Below are 25,343 nucleotides of genomic sequence, written 5' to 3'. Positions count from 1 at the left end.
AAGTTTTGCTTAGCTTTTTGTTATTGTTGTTTTTTTGTTTGTTTTTAGTTATGCATTTTACCAGGTTTTGGATTTTTTTTTTTTTTGGGTGCATTTCTACTCAAATATTCTTTTCTGTGCCTTTCTCTTCCTTCCTATCTTTATGAAACTCCAATTAAGATGGTTAGATCACTTGTTATTCTGCAAATCTCAGTCATTTAACAAAAATTGCAGATATTTTTATTTTTCAGTTTTAAAATTTCTATTTAGTCATATATATATATATATATATATATATATATATATATATATATGTTATTTCTAGGCTTATTCATATTTAAAAAAAACAGTATAAGTTCTTGTCTGATATTTACTTATCTGGGTCATCTTGGGTTTGATCTTTTTTGATTGACTCTGCCTCTCCCCAGCCACACTGTTCCTTTAGATATCTAATATTTGGGGATTGTATCCTAGACATTTAGAATGTTATGTTGTGGGGACTCTGGACTGTATTCCTCCAAAGAGTTAATTTTTTCTCTTTGGGGCTGGGGATAGAACCCAGGGGTAATTAGCCACAGAGCTACATCCACAACCCTTTTTATTTTTTGAGACAGGTTCTTGCTAAGTTGCTGAGGGCCTCACTAACTTGCTGAGGCTGACCTTGAACTTTTGACCTCTTGCCTCAGTCTGAGTCCCTGAAATTACAGGTGTGGGCCACTGTGCCTGGCCAAGTTACTTTTCTTTTAGCAGACAATAAATATGGTTAAACTTGAACTAAAAACTGTCACACTTTTGGATGATAGCTCAGATCTCCATTTAGGTGCTTTTTCTTAGCTGAGCTGTTTGCCATCTGAACATGGTGGTTCAGAATTCAGCCAGAGACTTGTACATTTTCCACACACAAACACTTCTCAGCCTCTTTTCTTTCCAGAATTTTCCTCCCACTTTGTCCTTTGCTCTGCCTTCCTCAGGCCCAAAGGATGGTGGTTCTCCATGGGAACTTCCGCTGTTCTGTGCCACGCTTTGCCTGTGTGTCTCATTCTTAGTAGAAAGCCCTAACACTAGGAAACACCCTATGCTGGCCCCTTCCATGTTGACTCTCCAGAATTGTTTGGCTTTGTGGACTCTCCAGAGCCTTAAGAGAATTTTTTTTTAAGTGTTTATAATTGTTATACATAGGTTGGTCTCCTGGGAAGTTATTCCACTATATAGGAAGTAGAATTTGAGAATATTTGGTTACAAAAACATGTAAAACTAACACGTCCTTACCATATGAGTGAGTGCACTTATAGGTATTTACCCAAATGAATTGAAAATTAATGTTCATATAAAATCTGCACATAGATGTTTATGGCAACTTTATTAATAATTGCCCAAACTTAAAAACAACCAAGATGTTCTTTGGTAGGTAAATGATAGAGAGTACTATAGCAATACAATGTAACATTATTCAGTGCTCAGGAAAGAGACGAGCTACAGAGCCATGAAAAGATTGTATGGTAAGAGTATATTTAGCTTTTTTTAAAAAAAATTTTTTTTAGTATATTTAGTTTTGTAAAAAAAACTGCCAAACTATCTTCCAAAATGGCTATGGTGTTCTGCAAATGAATTTCAGAATGTTTGTTGCTATTCACAAAATAACTTTCTGGACCTTTTTTTTTAAGTTTTTTTTTTTTTTTTTTTTAGTTGTAGTTGGACACAATGCCTTTATTATATTTATTTTTTAGGTGGTGCTAAGGATTGAACCCAGCACCTCACATGTGCTGGGCGAGCGTTCTACCGCTGAGCCACAACCCCAGCCCCTTTTTCCTGGGCCTTTAATTGAGATTGTTTCAAATCTACAGATCAAGTTGGGAACTGATAACTTGACAGACTGTTTTCCCATCATCTAAGAACATGGAATAGGTCACCATTTATTCATTTATTTGATTTCGTTCATCAGATTTTGTAGTTTTTCCTCATACAATTTATATATATGTGTGTGTAAATATATTGTTACATTTATGCCTAAATATTTTATTTTGGGGATGTTAATGTAAATGGTATTGTTTTTAATTTCAAATTACACTTCAATTGCTGATATATAGGAGAGCAATTGACTTTGTGTATTAATCTTGCATCCTGAAATTGTAATCGCTTATTAGTTCCAGGAGCTTTTTGTTGATTCTTTCAAATTTTTGTCTTATTGTTAGTTCTCGTTAAATTCTGATAGCCTTGTTGCCTAGTGGTGAACGAGATGTGACCACAAAGCTTTAGGAAAATAAAGATTGATATTATTAAAATATGGAACCATTAACTGAGGTTTCCTGTGTTTTACAATCAAACAAATCTATTTCAAGGTCATCTTGTGGGCTACTGTGGCCCATTATCCCTAAAATATCATTCCACCACTTAATTTAAAACTTCTAAATTCCTATATCATTTAATCTGGTGGTGGTTACTTTTTCTCTTATGAAGGAAAAAAAATGCTGCTTCATGTGTTATAACCATGTTTTCCCAGTGGTCCTCTATATGGAGCATCCATGTACCCTCAGTAATCCAGTAAATGAACTGTCATAAGGACACAGAAAATATGGGAACTGAATGACTTGCAAAAAGAATGTGGTAGGTAATAAGTACACCTCCCTACCCATAACTAGAGTGAACGTAAAACATTTTTAATGAATTATCTGAGGGTTAAGATGGGGGAATTAATACTAACACTAAATACTTCAATATATATTTTCCAAGCACAAGGATATTCCTTTACAAACCCACGGTCCAGTTATCAAGATCAGGAAATACAACACTGATACAGTATCAATGTGTAATCTGATGACCGTATTTAAATTTTGTCTATTGTCCCACTAATAGCTAATTATTTTCTCCTTAGTTCATTTTCTCTGGTCTACCAATCTGGTTGATGCTGGGTCATTCATTGGCTTTAGTTGTCATGTCTCTCTAATGTCATTTACTCTGGAACTTCTCCTTGGTCTTTTAAATTTCCCCCCCCATCTTGTTATTTTTTGAAAAGTATAGTTGGATTATTTTACAGAATATCCCTAAACTTAGGTTTGTCTTGTTTTCACTCATGAGTAGTCAGGTGATTTATTTTTGATAGGAATACCACAGAAATGAAGTGCATATCATGACAGAAGGCACATGGAATCAACTTGTACCAATACTGGAGACGTTAAAATGATTATCTTCCAGGTCTCCCCACTATGAAGTCATCATTTTTATCTTTGAAATTATTAGATAATTTTTGTAAATATTCTGTTCTTCATCTAACTTTGACTTAAAATGACTATGATATCTACAACTGTTTACCTATGATAGTCTATTGCTATAATAACCTTTAATTGTGATTATTTTCTGATTAACATCATTCTTGTATATTTTTTGGTATCCTGTGGCTAACAGCTGTCCATTCTTATTCATTTTAATATCATATTGAACTCTATATTTGTGAAATATAAGCCATTATTTTTATTTTGATGCTCAAAATAATCTGCCCCAGATTTGGCAATGGAAGCATTATCGCGGGGGGCATCTGTGACTTTTTTTTATATATTCCTGTCAGTTTTTGCATACCTCTTGCTTTCCAGTAGGATAAAATGCTCTAAGTTAATCTTGTCCTGCTCCAGTTCGTGTATCAGCTATTTTTCTGAGGAAATATAATTCCTTCTAATTGGGAATAGTATTGAGAAACTGAGATCTGGGTTTTACGTGTACCCATTGCCTCTGAGGTTTCATTGCCTTATGGTCCTCTCAATATCTGTATATTGAATAAATTTTTTTTAAAAAATTATTTATTATAATTTGTTATATGTGACAGCAGAATGCATTTCACTTCATAGTACATATATAGAACACAATTTTCATTTCTCATTGTACACAAAGTATTTTCACACCATGCATTTCTTCGTACATTTACTTAGGGTAATGATGTACATCTCATTCCAACGTTTTCCCTACCTCCATGTCCCCACCCTTCCACTCCCTCCCCTTTGCCCTATCTAAAGTTCCTCCATTCCTCCCATGCTCTTCCCCCACATCCCCATTATAGATCAGCATCCTCATATCAGAGAAAACATTCCACATTTGGGTTTTTGGGATTGGGTTACTTCATTTAACATTATATTCTCCAGTTCCATCCATTTACCTGCAAGTGCCATGATTTTATTCTCTTTTAATGCTGAGTAATATTCCTTTTTTTGGAATATTGTGTAGTTATACCACATTTTCTTTATCCATTCTACTGATGGGCATCTAGGTTGGTTCCATAATTAGCTAATGTGAATTGAGCTGCTATAAATATTGATCTGGCTGCATCAATGTAGTATGCTGTTTTTAAGTCCTGTGGGTATAAATTGAGTGGGATAACTGGGTCAAATGGTGGTTCCATTTCAAGTTTTCCAAGGAATCTTCATACTGATTTCCAGATTGGCTTAACCGATTTGCAGTCCCACCAGCAATGTATGAGAGTGCCTTTTCCCCCACATCCTCACCAACACTTTTTGTTGTTTGTATTCTTAATAGCTGCCATTCTGACTGGAGTGAAATGGAATCTTAGAGTAGTTTTGATTTGCATTTCTTTAATTGCTAGAGATGTTGAACATTTTTTCATGTTTGTTAATTGATTGTATATCCTGAGAAGTGTTTGTTCAGTTCCTTGGCCCATTTATTGATTAGTTTATTTATTTATTTATATTTTGGTGTTAAGGTTTTTGAGTGCTTTATATATCCTAGAGATTAGTGCTCTATCTGACATGTATGTGGTAAGAATTTGTTCCCAATTAGTAGGCTCTCTATTCACCTCACTGATTGTTTCAGTTGCTGAAAAGAAGCTTTTTAGTTTGAATCCATCCCATTTATTGATTCTTGATTTTATTTCTTGCACTTTAGGAATCTTATTAAGAAAGTTGGGGTCTAATCCGACATGATGGAGATTAAGGCCTACTTATTCTTCTATTAGGTGCGGGGTCTCTGGTTTAATTCCCAGATCCTTGATCCACTTTGAGTTGAGTTTTGTATATGGTGAGAGATAGGGGCTTAATTTTATTTTGCTGCATAGCGATTTCCAGTTTTCCCAGCACCATTTGTTTAAGAGGCTATCTTTTCTCCAATATATGTTTTTGGCGCCTTTGTCTAATACGAGATAATTGTATTTATGTGGGTTTGTCTCTGTGTCCTCTATTCTATACCATTAATCTATAAGTCTGTTTTGGTGTTAGTACCATGCTGTTTTTGTTACTATAGCTCTGCAGTATAGTTTAAGTTCTGGTGTAGTGATGCCACCTGCTTTAGTCTTCTTGCTAAGGATTGCTTTGGCTATTCTGGGTCTCTTATTTTTCCAAATGAATTTCATGATTGCTTTTTCTATTTCTATGAGGAATGTCATTGGGATTTTGGTTGGAATTGCATTAAATCTGTATAGTGCTTTTGGTATTATGGCCATTTTGACAATATTAATTCTGCCTATCCAAGAACAAGGGAGATCTTTCCATCTTCTAAGGTCTAATTTCTTTCTTGGTTGTTCTATAGTTTTCATTGTAGAAGTCTTTCACTTCTTTTGTTAGGTTGGTTCCCAAGTATTTATTTATTTTTTCCTGAGTCTATTGTAAATGGGTTAGTTTTCCTAGTTTATCTTTCAGAGAATTTGTCACTGATGTACCAAAATGCCTTTGAATTATGGGTGTTGATTTTATATCTTGCTACTTTGCTGGTTTAATTTATTAGTTCTAGAAGTTTTCTGGTGGAATTTTTTGAATCCTCTAGGTAGAGAATCATGTCATCAGCAAATTGTGATCGTTTAAGTCCTTCTTTTCCTATCTATATCCCTTTAATTTCTTTCATCTGTCTAATTCCTCTGGCTGGAGTTTCAAGGACTATGTTAAATAGAAGTTGTGAAAGAGGGCATCCCTGTCTTGTTCTAGTTTTTAGAGGGAATGCTTTCAATTTTTCTCCGTTTAAAATGACATTGGCCTGGGGCTTAGCATAGATAGCTTTTACAATGTTGAGATATGTTCCTGTTTAATTTTTCTAGTGTTTTGAACATGAAATGGTGCTGTATTCTGTCAATGCTTTTTCCTGCATCTATTGAGATAATCATATGATTGTTATCTTTAAGTCTATTGATGTGATAAATTACATTTATTGATTTCCGTATGTTGAACCAACCTTGCATCCCTGGGATGAACCCCACTTGATGGTGGTGCACTATCTTTTAGATATGTTTTTTAATTTGATTTGCCAGAATTTTATTGATAATTTTTACATCTATGGTCATTAGAGATATTGCTCTGAAGTTTTCTTTCTTTGATGTGTCTTTGTCTGGTTTTGGAATCAGGGTGATATTGTCTTCATAGAATGAGTTTAGGAGTGTCCCCTCTTTTTTCTATTTCATGAAATAATTTGAGGAGTATTAGTATTAGTTCTTCTTTGAAGTTCTTGTAGAACTCAGCTGTGTATCCATCCGGTCCTGGGCTTTTCTTGATTGATAGGCTTCTGATGGTATCTTCTATTTCATTGCTTGAAATTGATCTGTTTAACTTGTGTATATCATATTGATTCAGTTTGGGCAAATCATATGTCTCTAGAAATTTGTTGATGCCTTTGGTATTTTCTATTTTATTGGAGTACAGATTTTCAAAATAATTTCTAATTATCTTCTGTATTTCTGTAGTGTCCATTGTGATATTTCCTTTTTCATCATGAATGTTAGTAATTTGAGTTTTTGTTCTCCCTCTCTTTGTTAGCATAGCTAAGGGTTTATCAATTTTACTTATTTTTTTTCAAAGAACCAACTTTTTGTTTTGTCATTTTAAAAAATTGTTCCTTTTATTTCAATTTAATTGGTTTCAGTTCTGATTTTAATTATTTCCTGTGTTCTACTTCTTTTGGTGTTGATTTGTTCTTCTTTTTCTGGGGTGTTGAGATGTAATGTTAGGTCATTTATTTGTTGACTTTTTCTTCTTTTGAGGAATGAACTCTATGCAATGAACTTTCCTCTTAATACTGCCTTCATAGTATCCTAGAGATTTTGATGTTGTATCAGTGTTTTCATTTACCTCTAAGAATTTTTTAATCTCCTCTTTGATGTCTTTTGCAACCCATTGTTCACTCAATAGCGTACTATTTAGTCTCCAGGTGTTGGAGTAGCTTTTATTTTTTATTTCATCATTGATTTCTAATTTCATTCCATTATGATTTGATAGAATGCAGGGTAGGATATCTACTTTTATGTATTTGCTAAGAGTTGCTTCGTGGAATAATAAATGGTCTATTTTATTTATTTATTAAAAAAAATTTTTTATTATTAGTTGTTCAAAACATTACAAAGCTCTTGACATATCATATTTCATACATTTGATTCATGTGGATTATGAACTCCCATTTTTACAGATTCACATTTTTTTGCAGATTCACATCAGTTACACATCCACTTTTTTACATACTGCCATACTAGTGCATGTTGTATTCTGCTGCCTTTCCTATCCTCTACTATTCCCCCTCCCCTCCCCTTCCCTCCCCTCCCATCTCCTCCCATCTTCTCTCTCTACCCCATCTACTATAATTCATTTCTCTCTCTTGTTTTTTTTCCCCTTTTCCCCTCACTTCCTCTTATATGTAATTTTGTATAACAATGAGGGTCTCCTTCCTTTACCATGCAATTTCCCTTCTCTCTCCCTTTCCCTCCCCCCTCTCGTTCCTGTTTAACGGTGATCTTCTTCTCATGCTCTTCCTCCCTGCTCTGTTCTTAGTTGCTCTCCTTATATCAAAGATGACATTTGGCATTTGTTTTTTAGGGATTGGCTAGCTTCACTTAGCATAATCTGCTCTAGTGCCATCCATTTCCCTGCAAATTCCATGATTTTGTCATTTTTTTAGTGCTGAGTAGTACTCCATTGTGTATAAATGCCACATTTTTTTTTTATCCATTCATCTATTGAAGGGCATAAATGGTCTATTTTAGAGAAGGATCCATGTGCTGCTGAGAAGAAAGAGTATTCACTCATTGATGGATGTAAGGATGTCTGTTAAGTCTAAGTTACTGATTGTATTATTGAGTTCTATAGTTTCTTTGTTTAGCTTTTGTTTGGAAGATCTATCCAGTGGTGAAAGAGGTGTGTTAAAGTCACCCAGAATTATTTTGTCGTGATCTATTTGACTCTTGAACTTGAGAAGAGTTTGATGAACGTAGATGTTCCATTGTTTGGGGCATATATATTTATAATTGTTATGTCTTGTTGATGTATGGTTCCCTTAAGCAGCATGAAATGTCTTTCTTTATCCCTTTTGATTAACTTTGGCTTGAAGTCTACTTTATCTGATATGAGGATGGGAACCCCTGCTTGTTTCCACATTTCATGTGAGTGGTATGTATTTTCCCAACCTTTCAGCTTCAGTCTGTGGACGTCTTTTCCTATAAGATGAGTCTCTTGAAGGCAGTACATTGTTGGGTCTTTTGAATAAAATTTTCGATCACTTGTTAAGACGTTAAGTGATTTATTTGTAGCTTAAAAGAATAAACATTTTTGATTTCTGAAAACTAAGAAGTAATTTCATAAATGGAAAATCTTATATCTTAGAATTGCAGAGACATTTCCCCCTGTATTTCAGTTAGGTATTCTATATTGTAATCATTAAAAAAAAAAAATCTTGATATAACTAGTGATTGGGGGAAAGGGAGAATAGAAAACCTGCTCTTTTTTAATATTTATTTTTTAGTTATGGGTGGATACAATGTCTTTATTTTACTTTACGTGGTGCTGAGGATCAAACCCAGTGCCTCACGCATGCTAGGCGAGTGCTCTACTTCTGAGCCACAACCCTAGCCCAGAAAACCTGCTTTTTAGGAGGTTCTTGCACATTTTTAGGTGGAAGTGTGGTTTGCTTTTTGTCTGACTCTCTAAAAGTTTTATATAATTGGATCTTTAGGACATTATCCCTGAAGGATCTGAAGCTTCAAATCTCAGCTGCTGAACTTTAAATTGTTCAGGGACAACGTGTATTCCCCCAAAACAACAAATGATTTAAATTTACGTAGTATTTCAGTTGCTACCCTTTGATATTTTTAGTGATGGTGGTAGTCAATAATTTTGAAAGAAATGCATTGATTTTATTGATTTTACACAATAACATTTTTTAACATGGATGCATTCATTCTTCCTTGTACACAGCTAACTTTATAAAGTATATCAAAGCAGTATTTTAAGTGAAGTAGTAAAATAAGACTGTCACAACGTTTGTATTTATGCCAACATTTTAAACATGGAGAACTGGGAGAAGAATGAAATTGAGAAATAAGGAAAGAATGCCAGTGGTAATAAAGTGAAGACTGAAATATTGTAACATAAACCATATGATTGAGGGACTGACTCATCTATGAAAAAGCAAAAAGAGGATGGCAGTGGGCTTGGCTATTGTGACCATGGAGGTTGTTTTTAAGAACATGTATTTGAAAATAGAATGGAGAGAATCAGCAGAGAAGGAAACAGTATGATGTTGATAACAAGCAATATATGTGCAAAGCAAGGTAAGTTTTTAATAATTTTTTGTTTGTAATATGACATGTAAAAAAACCCACAAACCCCTGAAGTGTCTTAATTAAACTATGGGAGCTTAAATCCTATTTTCCAAGAAATGCTAATTTTTCTAAGGGAGTATGTTTTCTGCATTTGCTGGATATTCATGGGTGTTGGTGAATAATAAGGGTATTACCTGGGTATAATTTCTAGAAAATTTCTTTGATATTTTTAGTGATGGTGGCAGTCAATAATTTTGAAAGAAATGCATTATTGATTTTACACAATTACGAGGATATGGTATTCAATAATGAATAAACTATATATGGATATTAGTGTTTAAATGGGTGGGCTATTTTTTTAATATTGATTTTTTAGTTATAGGTGGATACAATATCTTTATTTTATTTTTATGTGGTGCTGAGGATCGAACCCAGTGCCTCACGCATGGTAGGCGAGCGCTCTGTCTCTGAGCCACAACCCCAGCCCGAGGTGGGTTATTTTAATGTGATTTATAAACTGTCTCTTAGATATAATCACAATGCATTAAGCAGCATCATCCTTTCTGAAACAGTATACATATCTCCTAAGTTCTCAGCTGGACAGAATTCGTTTAGACCCAGAACTATGTAGGTGTTGGTTTAAAATCCAGTAATTTATTTATTTTAACATTCATTCTCTTATTCCAGGGAAGGTCATTATTGGTACATTTATTGTACATTATGAGCTTTCTTTCCTTCACTTATCTGGCTTACTTTTCTAACTTGTACTCAATAATTTATTCAATGTCCATTTATATTTTTTCTCATTCATCACTTTTAAATCTTTATTGAAAGCCTACTGTGCTAAGGATAGGATTATGAGCTGAAATTAAAATATTAAATTTATTCTTGTTTTCAGATTCATTGTTTTCTAAGTTTTATTGTGGAAAAATCAACTTTTATGTAGATCAAACCTGCTTCCCCCCTTGATTAATACATATGCTATTCTATGACTTCTTGTGAACATTGTGTTTGAAATAGTGAAAATAAGTTTGAGAGTGCTTTCATAACTAAACAAACATTATACTTTATTAATTTCTTTATGTCCTCAGATGAAAGGAAGAGAATTATACTAGAATAACTACAGGTGAAAGAAAGGAAATGCAAGGAGAAAATTTCACCATTTGGAGCTTTTTTTTCCTGGAAGGATTTTCCCAATACCCAAGGTTAGAGATTGTTCTCTTCATCTTCAGCCTTGTAATGTATCTGATTACCCTCCTGGGTAATAGCATTCTTATTTTAATCACTATCCTGGATTCACAGCTTCAAACCCCTATGTACTTGTTCCTTGGAAATCTCTCTTTCATGGATATTTGTTACACATCTGCATCTATTCCTACATTGCTGGTGAACTTGCTGTCATCCCGAAAAACCATTATCTTTTCAGGGTGTGCTGTACAAATGTATCTGTCCCTTGCTATGGGCTCCACAGAGTGTGTGCTTCTGGCTGTGATGGCGTATGACCGTTATGTGGCCATTTGCAACCCGCTGAGATACCCCATCATCATGAACAGGCAGGTCTGTGTGCAGTTGGCCACCATTTCCTGGGTAACGGGCTGTCTGACTGCCCTGCTGGAAACCACTTTTGCCCTGCAGACACCCCTCTGTGGGAATCTCATTGACCACTTCACTTGTGAAATCCTGGCAGTGCTCAAGTTAGCTTGCACAAGTTCACTGCTCATGGACATGATCATGCTGGTGGTCAGCATTCTCCTCCTGCCCATTCCAATGCTCTTAATTTGCATCTCGTATGTCTTCATCCTCTCTACTATTCTGAGAATCAGCTCAGCAGAGGGGAGACACAAAACGTTTTCTACTTGTGGTGCACATTTGACTGTGGTGATCTTATATTATGGGGCTGCCCTATCCATGTACCTAAGACCTTCTTCATCAAACTCACAAGAAATAGACAAAATCATCTCATTGCTTTATGGAGTGCTTACTCCTATGTTAAACCCCATAATTTATAGCTTAAGAAACAAGGAAGTAAAAGATGCTATGAAAAAATTGCTGGGCAAGATATTATCGCATCAAACATGAACTTTTCTGATTGGATGCCTTTGTTTTACCAAGGATATGCCCCTGGCAGAATTCACTGGAGAAATTCTAGACACATACAATCACTTAGAGCTCTGCTTTGAACCTTAGCTTTATGATTTCCTGCGGAGTATATGTACACAAAGGAATTGCTAACGGACTAGAGGAGGTTCCAATTTGCATTTATGAAATTTCCTATCTGGTATTTCATGGCTGTGAAGTTTGAGCTATCAAATGTTTGCTCTGGAAAGAAACTTGGATAAATGTGGAGCCAGTGAATGTTAGTGCTGAAGAAACTTGTATATTTTCGTTGCTTGAATCCTTTCAAAAGAATGAACAATAAAGATTGGTGTTGATTATGGAAGTGAGAAAAACATCAAAGAAAAATTAAAAGGCTTAGCATCACACAGCTGCAGAACTGAGAGGACAATATCCTTCTGACTTCTTGATCAGATCTACATGGTAGTAGCTCCCTAACTACCTTTGTTATTCAAAACTCCTGATTAAAACTCCCTATCTTCCTGAGCAAGGCAGTCATTGATGCCTTCTGTTCACCTTTTTCTTGATTTTTTTTGGTTCTGGGGATTGAACCCAGGAGCACTCAACCACTAAGCCATATCCCTGGCCCTTTTTTGTGTTTTATTTAGAGACAGGGTCTCACTGAGTTGCTTAGTGCCTCATTAAGTTGCTGAGGCTGGCTTTGAACTCGTGATCCTCTTGCTTCAGTCTCCTGAGCTGCTGGGATTACAGGTGTGTGCCTCCACTCCTGGCTGCTGTTCGTCTTTTTCTAAGCATATTTGTGCAAACTGTATGTGTTTCTACAACACTATTCCTCTCATATATGAATCAGGTCTTTTTCATTCATGTTTGTATTTTTTCTTCATAGAATAATTGACTTCACAGTACAAGGATTCCTGGAATTTTGTACCTTTTGTATTTATAGCAGTCGTTTGGTAAATTAATACATTTGTTAGCTTAAAATAATCACTTTAATGAGAAGCAAAAACTACTGTGAAAATTATGAGAAAAATAAACCAGGGAAGTGAGATATATTTGCTTTATAAATATAAAATATCACCAAGATAATATTTAAATTAACTGTTTTAAATCTTTCATTTGTATAAAAATATTGCTTGTTTAAAATGCAGATTTGGGGCCCTAGTGCCAGATATTCTGATTTAGTAGCTCTAGGATGGTTCCCCAATAATTTGCAGTTATAATAGAGCCCCAAGAAATTTTGATAATGGTTATGAGATGACCTACTTTGTTTCTGGCAAAAAAGCTCTCATTCCAAAAATAAATAAATAAATAAATAAATAAATAAATAGAATTTGTTCTCGTTTCTCTCTTTATCCTTTCTTGTTTTACTCTTCCCTTTGTTCTTTCTACCTCCACTGTGCTTTCTCAGTTGCCTGCCACCCACTGTAGAGCAGAGAAGGGAGGAAGGTTTTGAATGGAGAAACGTACAACTTGATAAATTTCAAAATATGAAAGGCTTAAAAAGTTTTAGTATTGGATGTTAAGTTTTGGATTGTTTAACCCTGTGTCCATTCCCTTAGCTCTAGAACTTCTGTTGTGTGTTCACAGAGGCATAGCCCACATGGAAAGAGAGTTGAAATAATCACAGCAAAATTCTGGAGATGGAGTAAGGGGACAAATTTAATGCCAGATGTTGTTCTCAACAGATGTTTGATAGTAGGGGATAGAAATAAGCCCTGAATGATAGTTTTGGAATAATAAGAGAGCTGACAAGGAAGCATTTATCCTTAAAGTAACTATTTTCTCTTTAGATACCCTGATCTTCCCGATCCAACTGCCACAATCATTCCCTAGCAATTTCAGTATCATGAAGTTGAATTTTGTACTAGGGTTTTATTAGATTGGAGTTGAATTTTATGTTAGAGTAGAATTCACTTTGAAATTTATTATGTGTTTTTTCTTCATAGAATAATTGACTTCATTGGTGCCAGATATAAATGGGGATAGCCAGAGCTGTAGAGACAGCTGAAATCTTTACCTGGAGAGTGAATGTGGGGATTTAGGGGCTGGACACCTCTGCCATCATCTGTCTGTTTTGCTACAAAGAACTGAGAAAACTGACATGAACCAAGTGTTTCAGATTGGTATATGAACCAGAACAGCACAACAAACAAACAAACAAACAAACAAAAAAATAGATTGGAAATGACTCTGATGTCAGAAGAGGACCCAGGTGGGAAACTGGGCAGATATTTCCCCAGCAGCTCTTAGCTAAGATAGTAGTTACAACTATGTTTCATAAAGTTTCTGTGAATAACAAATAAATGTATGTAAATATAAAAGCATTTATATATTATATTAATCATAAAGCTAATTATTGGTAAACTCTGCATTACTTCATTTGGATTAGGTTCCATCTCAACCAATACTAATTACAGTTGTCACTTGTACAGGGGCTCACCTAAGGGATCCTTTTCAGGTATTATTAAGAGAGGGGGCTATATTCAACACAGAAAGCATGACTATCTCTGACAATGAGTTGATTCCTGCATGATTATATGATCAGTTTTATGCTTTAGAAAAATCTGATCACGTCATTTCTCTGCCTAAATCCCTTAGCAGTTTTTTATTGCCCTGGTACTTAAAGTCCTTATGATCACATGCAAGAACTTTCATAGGTTGATAACTCACCATTTATATCTTTTGCTTCAGGCACACCTCAATTCTCTTGGTTCCATGACTGCATTGTCCCCTCTCTTGCTTCTTTTACTAAGATAATTTATCACAATTTGTAATTCAGTAACAAATTTTGGGTTTACTTTTTTGGTGGTATTTCGCTCACTACTCAGTAGGTCTCATTGAGGCAAGAATCATCTCAATTTCACTTGCCACAGTATACCCAAGACTTAGCACAATGTTGGGCACAGAGAGACATTCAATGTATGCCTTTTGTGAAAGGCGAAGTGCTCAATGAACATCTGATGAATAAAAATAAACATGTATTAAGCTATTGATGGATATTCAATTAGGTATTTGACAATTTCTGTGTTGAAAATGATTGCTAGTGGTAGTTAGGTGATAGTGGTGGTGAGGGTGTCTGCTTAGACTTAAAGAATGAAATTATCATCATTAGTTCTTGGCATGGAATCCTTAAAGACTAAATCACCTTTACTTTCCCAAAAGAAATGACACATTGTTAAACAAGGGAAACCCACTAGAAATTATTGTTGTAGGCCTTTGGCACTATATTTGGTACAAAATGATCAAGATGGAGAAATGAACTCAGAATGAAAATATAATACAAGTACTTAAAACTGGTTGGATCTGGTGAGCTCTGGAAGAGTGTTCAGAACAGAATAAATACTTGTCTGTTCGTACACATGATTCAAGTATCTCATGAATGGTTGGGCCACATGTTCCTTAAAACTTGATTCCTAACCTAAAAAATAATAATTATGACATGATAGGCTTTTAGTATTCTTTTATTCTCATCAATATAAACAGCTATACCTTATAGAGCTATCCACACTATCTAACTTTAGAACTTATTTCAATGCTCCATCAAAATACCAATGACATGGGCTGGGGATATAGCTCAATTGGTCAAGTGCTTGCCTCACATGCACAAGGCCCTGGGTTCAATCCCCAGCACCTCAAACAAAACAAAACAAAACAAAACCCTAATGATATTCTTCACAGAACTAGGAATAACAGTCCTAAAATTCCTTTGGAAGAATCAAAACCCAGAATACCAAAATAACCAAAGCAATTCTAAGCCAAAAAAGCAACGTGGAGTCATCGCAATACCTGTAGAGGTATAGTGCCCCAAACTTCATGGAATAAACAAAGACACACAGACCAGCAGCACAGAATAGAAGGCACAGAGACAAACACACTTCTATAGGCATCTGATCCTTGATAAAGGTGCTAAAAACATACATTGGAGAAAAGACAGTCTTTTAAACCAATGATGCTGGGAAAACTGGTTATCCATATGTAGAAGAATGAAACTAGACCCTATTTCTCACCCTGCACAAAAGTCAACTCAAAATGGATCAAAGACTTAGGAATTAGACCAGAAACTGTGCAACTCCTGGAAGAAAATGTAGATCAGCACTCCAGCATTTAGATACAGGCAATGATCTTCTCAATAGGGCCCCTAAAGCTCAGGAAATAATGCCAAGAGTTAATAAATGAGATGGCATCAAATTAAAAAGCTTCTGCACAGCAAAGAAAACAACTAGGGCTGAGTTGTGGCGCTCGCCTATCATGTGTGAGACACTGGGTTTGATCCTCAGCACCACATAAAAATAAAATAAAGATATTGTGTCCACCTAATATTTACTAAAAAGTAAATATTAAAAAAACAATTAGGAATGTGGAGAGAACCTACAGAATGGGAGAAAATCTTTGTTAGCTACTCTTCTGATAGAGGATTTATATCTAGAATATATAAAGAACTAAAAAAAAAAAACAAACCCAAACACTGAAAAACAAAAACAAATAACCCAATTAATAAATGGACAAATGAATTCAACAGACACTTCTCAAAAGATTACAGCCAGCCATCAAATATATGAAAAATGTTTAATATGAAATGCAAGTTGAAACTACACTGAGATTTCACCTCATGCCAGTCAGAATGGCAGTTATCAAGAATACAAACAATAATAAATATTGGAGAGGATGTGAAGAAAAAGGAACATTTTATACTGTTTGTGGGATTATAAATTTGTACAACTACTATGGAAATCAATATAGAGGTTCCTTAAAAGACTAGGCATGGAGGCACCATACAACCCAGCTACACCATGGCTTGGTATTCATTCTAAAGAATTAAAGTCATTATACTATAGTGATACATGTGTACCCACGTTTATAGTAGCACAACTCAAAATGGCCAAATTATAGAACCAGCCTAGGTGCTCATCAACAGATGAATGGATTTAAAAAATGTGGTATGGATACATAAATCATCCATAAAGAAAAATGAAATTATGTCATTTGCAGGAAAATGAATGGAGCTAGAGACCATTAAGTGAAGCAAGTCAAACTCAGAAGGTGGTCCCATGTTTTCTCTCATATGTGTGAGCTAGAGAGAAAAAGGAAAAGAGAGGTACAGGGTTCTCAAGAAAATCAAAGGGAGATCAGTGAAGGAAAGGGCCTAGGGGAGGAAAGAGGGGAGGGAGGGGAGAGATGCTGGGGAGTGATATTGACTAAATTGTCATATTGTGTGCATGTAACAAATCCCATCATTTTGTACAACCATGGTGTACCAGTAAAAATTGTGGAAAGAAATTTAAAAAATTATTTCAATGGATATATGAGAAAGGAGATGTGTTATTCATGGATAAGTGAGTTCAACATGTACAGAAACCCATGGACTGACTTGGGTTACACAAATCCCCCTCTCTTTTGATAAGGCACCACTGAAGTAGAAAGTAATCACTGGACTGAAATACAGAGGAAGAGAAGATGATGTGGGGAGGGATGGAATCTCCCTGGAAAAGGGGCAGAGGAACTTCTTTTGGCATGTGGAACCAAAAGAAGGCCAATGTGCTAGAGGCATGAGAAAAAGAAGGAAGAGAGGCAGGTGATGAGCCTGTTGGGGTAGGACAAGACCAAGCCACATAAATCTTCTAAGACAGTAAGCACATGGAATAGCTAGCGAAACAGCTTGAGCAGACTTTTAACACGTGTTTTGATAGAAAAGTTCACTGGCTTTCCTTGATTGAAAGAATTGATTATGAAGGTAGGAGTTGATTATGGAAGGTGGGATTTGACACATGGTGAGCCAATGAGAGAGATCCGTAGTGGTCCAGGTGAGTTGGAAGTCTGGACTAGCATGGTGGCAGTGGGAAAAATGGTAGTAGATAGATTTGAAAGCTTTTTAAAAATTAATATTAACGGTTGAAGAGGCAAGGTCTACAGGACTGGATATAGATAGTGAGAGAGGTGAAGGTATTAAAGATGACTCCTAGGTTTCTGGTTTGTTGTAGACAAAGCTGATGGTGTCATTAACTGGCACTGGGAATCCTCAAAGAGGACCCAGTTTGGGATGAAGTGTAAATCATGATTTGTATTTTACACATATTGAATTTTTTTTCATGATTTTGAGATACACTGTGGAGATATCAAGGAGTCTGTTGGATATGCTAGCCTGGAATTAATTATGAGATGAGCACTGCCAAACAAGGAATAAAGTATTAGTTTTTTGCTAGGGATCCAAGTAGGGGAGCTTTTGGGTGGTGGAAAGTGGAAGAGACACCATGGAGAGGAAGAGGCTCAAGAAAATAATCCTATAAAGTTGTATATGAACTTCTGGGATATCCTCAAGCTGTACATGCATGGATCTGATATGGACTCTGTGGGGTAGGTCATGTTTAAGTTCCAAATATGTCACTAGAAGCCTGTATGCAGGGCAGATTTGAAAAACACTGCAAAGTTTTTGAAAACTTAGGTGACAGTGAAACCATGGCTTATATAAGATGGGTAGAAGCTTGTGATCAGAACCTATTAGGTCAATTGTTTGTTCTCACACATACACATCATAATTTTTCATTGGCTATAAATAAGACCCAGAGTCACAATATCAAACATGTCCAGAATGCCACTCATCATATGAGGAAATAAGAAAATTTCAACACCTTACAAGGGAAAAGACAATAAATACTAACCCCAAAGTGACAAAGATGTTGGAATAATTAAAGCTCTAACACAGCTATTATAATTATCCTCCAAATAGTAGAGACAAGCATTCTTGAAATGAATGAAAAGATAGAGGATCAGTATCAAAATACAAGGTAAGTTATGAAAGAAATAGAAAATTTACAACTGAAAAATACAATTGAAATGAAAAAATGTACTTGATGGATTCAATCATGGAATGTAGATTACAGAAGAAAAATCAGTGAATTTGAAGATAGAGCAACAGAAATTAACCAATTCAAACAATAGAGGAAACAAGATCGAAAGAAAAATATTTGTCTGAAAAGCTAAAACTTGTCTGCCAGTTGTTCTTTCAAGAAAAAAAAAAGGCAACTCATGAAAAAAATGATGGATTTAGCTCACAACTCAGTTGCACAATATGCATTTCCTCAAGGCAAACATGACACATCTAGTGGGTGACTGCTTTTTTCTTTTTATCTCAATAATATGAGAAAAATAAACCACCTGCTTTCACTTGGCAGGATCAGTAGTATACCTTCACCATCTTACTCTAGGCTTAAATTTATCTCCTAATTCTGTTCCATCGAATGGATACTGGGATATCAGTTTATAGCTTCCTTGTGATTTTTTTGGTCTTGGTATCAGGGAAATAAGACCTCAAAGAATGAATTGGGGTGTGTTCTCTCCCCTTCTATTTAGACAATTGGTGTTGATTTTTAAAATACTTGGTAGAATACACTAGTGGAGCCACTGGACCCTGGGATTTTCCTTTTTGGGAAGTTAGTTTTTTAAAAAATTTTTGATTTTTTAATATATATAAATATATATATTTATAGTTACAGGTCAGTACAGATTTTCTGTTTCTTCTTGAGTCATATTTGATAGTTTGTATGATTCAAATTGGAAAGGAAGAAGTAAATTATCTGTGTTCATAGATGACAAGAAAATCCTAAACCAAACCAAACCCAAACAAACAAACAAATGAAAACAACCCAAGAAAAAGAAAAGAAAGAGAGCTAATAAATGAATTCAGGGAAGTTATGGGATGCAAGTTTAATGTACAAAAGCTAGTAATATTTCTATAGACTAACTGTAAACAATTTTCAGAAAAGGAGTCCTAAGCAATTTAGCAAGATCTTATATAAAATAAAAACTAAAAAGGGGTGGGAATGTAGTTCAGTGGTAAAGTATTCCTGAATTCAATTCCCAGTACAAAAAAAAAAATTCCATGTAAGATAGCATCAAGAAGAATAAAATACTTAGGAATAAATTTGTCCTAGCAGTTACAAAGTTGCAAGACTTATACACTACAAATTGCAAAACTGTTGAAATCAAAGAAGACCTAACTAAATGGAAAGATATTCTGCATTTTTGTATTGGAAGACTCATTATTACTAAAATAATATTTTCCAAAGTGATCTACAGATCCAGTGTAATTCATATCAAAATCCCAAAGGATTGTTTTCCATATCAAATTCTAAGGGACACTAAGTAACAAAAAAGAAAAAAATCTTAAAGAAGAGCGAAGTTGGAGGACTCATATTTCCTGACTTCCATACCTGCTACAGAGGTACAGTAATTAGAACATTGTGATACAGTGGAGTTCTATTCAATCATAAAGGAAAAAGATATTATGTTATTTGTAGGAAAATGGATGGGCCTTAAGAGTTTTATGTTAAGCAAAATAAAACAATTTCAGAAAGTCTCTGGTCATATGTTTTCTCTCATGTGGAAATTAGAGAGAAAAAAGAGGAAAAAAAAAAAAAAGAGGGAGGGGGAAATCTTAGAAAAATAGAAGGGATACCAGTAGTGTAGAGGAGAAGGAAAAAAGAGGTATTGGGAAATGAAATTGACCAAATTATGTTATGTGCAAGTATGAATATTTAACAACAAATCTCCTATTATGCATAGTTATAATGCACCAAAACACAAAAACAAAACTCCAAATCATTGTGGTAGTAGTATAGGGATAGACATATAAAGCAAAGGGATAAAATTGAGAGTCCAGAAATAAATCCATACATCTATTGTCAATTGCTTCCCCCCCCCCCCCCCAAACAGGTGCCAAGAGCATTCAGTGAGGGTAAAGAATAGCTTCTTCAGCAAATAACGGTGGGACAACAGAATATCCACATGCAAAAGAATGAAGTTGGACCCTTACCTCATATCATATGTAAAAATAAACTCAAAATGGATCAAGGAATTAAATGTAAGAGCTAAAATTAGAAAACTTAGAAGAAACAGAGGGTTAAATAAGATATTGGATATGACAATGATGTTAGATATGACACCAAAAGCCCAAGCAACAATAGAGAAAAAAAATAGTTAAATTGGATTCAATTGAAAATTTAAAATTTGAACATTAAAGGACATTATCAAGACAGCCCAAAGAATGGAAGTCCACAGCTTAATCTTGCCAATCCTATGTAGTTCTATTCTGTGGACTTCTTCCCCCCCCCCCTTCTTGATAGTATCCTCTATATTAGATTTTAATTAAATAAATCTAATTAAAGTCTAATATATAGAATATATAAAGAGTTCTATAACAAAAAAAATTCAGCTTAACAGTTGGGTAAAATAATAGGTATTTTCAAAGAAGCTATATACACCACCAATAAGTGTATGAAAAGTTATTCACATTATTAGAGAAATACAACTCAAAACCACAACAAGGTACCACTTCATACCCATCGGGATGGCCATAATTAACAAGTGGGAAATAAGTGTTGATGAGGATATGGAAAAATTGGAAATTGGAAGCTGTAAGAGCAGAAGATATTGAACTGATTTAGGGATTGGGGCAGTGATGGAGGAAAAAAAGGAGAGCACTGCCTATTTGGGAAGAGTGGTGAGTTTATTCCAAAGGCACGACAGTTCTGTTCTGAGAATGGCAGAAATCATCACTGCATAGAAGGGATTGCAAAATCCACACTATTTTTTGTGGATTGTAGGAGTCCAGACATTTATTTTCTGCCTTAGTGTACATAACAATGACATGTGGAATTTGTTACACATGAAGACTCCTGGGCCTCATTCTCAGTGATCATGTTTCAGTCCATTTGGGCTGGGCCTGAAAGCTACACTGGTACAAGTACTCTGGGTGAATCTCATGCAGGTCCTCCAAGGGCCACATTTGGAGGAACATAATTGTGGAGCAAAATGTGTAGTTTTCAATAAAAATATTGTTTTTAATCACTTTTCTGTCTTATGAAACTTCATAGTATTTGAGATACAAAAAAAAAAAAAAAATCAAAAGTGGATTTCTTAAACCTGTGAGTAATTTCCTAGAACCCTTTTATTAGTACTTGGAGCCACACTTATGTCTCAATATTTCACTGTCACTTAAAAGGAGAAATCAATTGCACTTCCATTTAAAATTCCCCTTAGAAAACTTTCTGGGAAGAGAAGTTTTTTTTACTAATAAGTTTCAATTGTGTCTTTGCAAGCTTGCAATCTCGCCTACCCATGGGGCACAGCCCCATTGTGTCTTATTTAACCTGTGTGCATTTCCAGGGCAGCAGTGCTTCTCAGGATCTTAAACTATAATGAAACTTGCCAGAAACCCAGTTCCCTCCAGACAGTAATAATTGGTCTGTGACTATTACTTGGTGTAGTGGGAATAGTGTCATAATGAAGAACTGAGTGCTTCAGAAAAGGAAAATCATGACTGATTTAATTCGGTGTATTTAGTTAACAAGGGCCTGCTCTTGCACTATTTGGAGAGCTAAGCCAAGAGGCTGCCTCTCCAGAAGGCCATAGGAAGGTCTTTTCAGAAGGCATGGGGGCACCTGGAGTGAGAGATGGTGAGCTAGGTGTGGACTCCAAGCATTTTACTGCTTCCTGAGCAAAGAAGCACTTGCCAGTGTGACTCCATCTCCTTCCCTCATCTCCCATTTCTTTGCCACTAATAGGCACATAGATTAGCTGAGGTAGCATTTCCTTGTATCTTTATCCTGTTTCTTGCCTCATTGCAAGGGAAGAAGGATTCCCCAACGTTATACCAATAGTAGCACAGTGCCCAGGACAAGTCAGGGGTGGTCCCATGTAACTCTGCATGAGTCAGAACTATGTCCACCATATCTGCTAAGTTTAGATAGAATGTACCACCTACATTAATAATTATTCTATGCAGTCCTGGTACACAAGAGGCTATTTTAATATCAGATTGCCTGCTAGCTGTGCTTCTAAAAGAATTTAATAAAGATCTTTTTCTATTTCCTTTCTATCATTTGTTATCTTTCAGCTACCAGCAAAAGCTGGCACTGAATGGAATCTACATCTGGAGAAAGCATTCTACCATAAGAAGGACACTGATAAACAAGAGCTCCAACATGTTTTACACAAATGTTTTCCAAGAACTCTATTTTTGAAAAAGTATGATTTCACTTTTCTATTCTTTGAACTGCACATTAGAAATATTCCTGTATAAAACCCATCCAGCCTCATCCCCTGAGTTAATGCCAGGTAATAGTACCAGGTAATAGTAAATATCTATCCCATTGCTATACCATATACCAATAGCAGTGCTGTTCAAAATGGGTCTGTGGACCAGCAGTAACTGCATTTACTATTTGGATCTTTGTTAGTCATAAATGATCAGTTTGGTACACATTTCTGTAGACCTTTCTGGTGTTATACTTTTCTAATTCTCAAACTTTACTGTGTTTGAGAATCACCTGCTGGTATAGGCTGAATTTTATCCTCCCAAAATTTATATATCAGTATCCTAACTCCTAATATCTTAGAATGTGATTGACTGTATTTGAAAATAGGGACTTTGAAGAGGTTATTCAGTTATATTGAGGCCATTAGATGAGATTAATCCAGTCTGACTGGTGTTAGTTAAGAAAGGGTAATTAGAAATTACAAACTAATTGTGAAAGCCAGAAGGCCTTCTTGTATCTTATACTCATCTCCTATAGCTGCAAGGCAGAGAAAGCAAAGGGCCAGGGTAGAGAAATATATTGTGATCTAAACCAAGGCAGGTCTGCAAGGACAAGGTTGAGAAAGAATGGGACCCTGATACCTGGGATGGGGACACTGATATTGATGCCTCCACAAAGTCTCGCATCTCTGGATTTCCCTAAGCCCTTTGAGCTTGCAGAAGTGGTCCCCCTAATAAGGGATAACATCCCTTCTTGCCTTCAGATATTGCAAGGTCCTCTCCTTCTTAATGACACTTATGTCCCATCAAGGTCTGCCCCCACTTCCCTTCACAAAACTATAATTAGGATTAAATTACAGTATTACCCCACTGGAGATGTGTAGGACCTAAAAGTTTGGAACAACACATGTCCTCAAAGATCTGTGCATCTAGTTGGCACATTCCATCAGAAGCTGGGAGAAAACATGGGATTAGACAAAAGAACTTCTAGAATGTAAGGTCAAGAAAGGGAGAGTTTATCCACTTGAGAACACTCACTCAGGAGTAGGAAAGATATAAACAATATAAAAATGTTTTATGTACAAATATTTTTTGCCTTTTCATGTGATAGAATTCTCCCCAGTTGAATCAGTATAGACCTACATCATCTTAAATGGTTGGCTGGTATTCCATTGTGAGAATATGTCACAGTTTTAATATGACTTTGTATGACTCTGCACACTGTTTCTTTTCTAGAAGTAAGTTCATTTTGCTCAATAGCCAAGGAATGAATTTTGGCCTACTGATCTATTTGTCTTTTCATTTTGTTTGAATGATATTTGCTATTCTTTATCAACTTTGTTCTTTCTGTTCAGAATTGCTGCATATATATTTACTTAAGTGGAACAAAAACAAAGTGTTTATTCTCAGTCATGTTGCTTTTACTAAAGATAGTCCCGAAAACACAACAGTTTTAAAAAGTCTTATTTACTTAGAACATACAGAATTTTTTTTCAATATTTTATTTTTTTTAGGTGTAGATAAAACACAATGCTGTTTTTATTTTTATGTGGTGCTGAGAATTGAACCCGGGTCCCTTCCATGCTAGGGGAGTGCTCTACTGCTGAGCACAATCCTAGCCCCAAACAGACTTTTATAAGACTTTTGTGTTGATTTGAAACATGCAGAAGTTCTTTCAGCCTTTTGCCTTGTGGTTTTGTGATAGCATGTGCATACACATGTAGGAATTTGTTTTATCAATACAGAATGGTTCTGCTACCACACCCACTTTGAAAAATGGAATATTGCACATAGTAATGTGGTTGAGTTAATCTAAATATATTTCTGAAGCAGTATATGGAAGGAATCTTAAGAATTTTAAAGATATCCAAATGGGAAGAGATGCATATATAATTTATTAAATTCTAATTTAAGTAGAGTTGTATACAATGGACTCTTAATCACTTTCAGTTGGGTTTTGATATTAATTTGCAACACATATGAAACTAAGAGAGTTTCCCTTATTCTATCAGGCCTAGATTTCTCACATAATTTAGGTTCTGTTGATCTTTCACATAGGAGTCACAATGCAACGTAAAGCAGTAGAGTACCAACCTAAGAGTTCTTCAAAACAGTGAAATGGGTATTGAGATTAAGAGGATTCAAAAAAGAGGGGATTAGAAGTCTACATAAATTTTTGGTGAAACAAGAGTAGAATGAAGATGGGAGAACAAAAATGCATGGGGGATGTCCTGTGCATTGGGTCCAGCAAGGGAAATTCTTTTAATGACATACTCTAGATCATTAGGCAATATCTTTGGGTTGGCTGAGTACCTTCTTGGGTTCATAGCATTACTCCTCCTCCTCCTCCTTCTCCTCCTCCTCTTCCTCCTCCTCCTCCTTCTTCTCTCCAATACTGTAAATTCTCAGAGATCAGAAACTTCTGGAAAGAGCTATGATCAGTTAAGTAAAGAAAAATAATTTCCACTTTCAGGACATTGGAGGAACAAAAGTATCATTTATTGAATAGAAAACTGAACTGCACAGGTGGCCAGAGGTAATAAATTTTAGTAGGTGATCAAGGAAAACGTTGGTGAGACTTGATCTTATGAGAATAACAGAATTGGGTATTGACTCAGAGAACAATGCCATACTACCCAAGTTATTGCCTCCAGACCTAGAGGCAGTAAGATTCAAATTTCTTCCTCTTCTTTCTCTCTTCCTTTCTTTCAAAAAGCGTATTTGTATTATAGTCCATGTCTTGAC

General features: G+C 35.4%; 1 protein-coding gene across 1 annotated transcript; it reads left to right on the top strand.

Moving 5' to 3' along the window:
- Nucleotides 1-10,630: 10,630 nt before the first annotated feature.
- Nucleotides 10,631-11,569, top strand: Or2k2 (olfactory receptor family 2 subfamily K member 2). The gene has a single exon (XM_027943033.2). It carries the CDS (start codon nt 10,631-10,633, stop codon nt 11,567-11,569), a length of 939 nt encoding a protein of 312 aa, XP_027798834.1.
- The last annotated feature ends 13,774 nt before the right edge of the window (nt 11,570-25,343 follow it).

The sequence above is a fragment of the Marmota flaviventris genome, chromosome 13 (genome assembly GCF_047511675.1).
Source record: "Marmota flaviventris isolate mMarFla1 chromosome 13, mMarFla1.hap1, whole genome shotgun sequence".
Lineage (NCBI taxonomy): Eukaryota > Metazoa > Chordata > Mammalia > Rodentia > Sciuridae > Marmota > Marmota flaviventris.
Note: the sequence above shows the minus strand (reverse complement) of the source record. Positions and strands in the feature narration are given on the sequence as shown.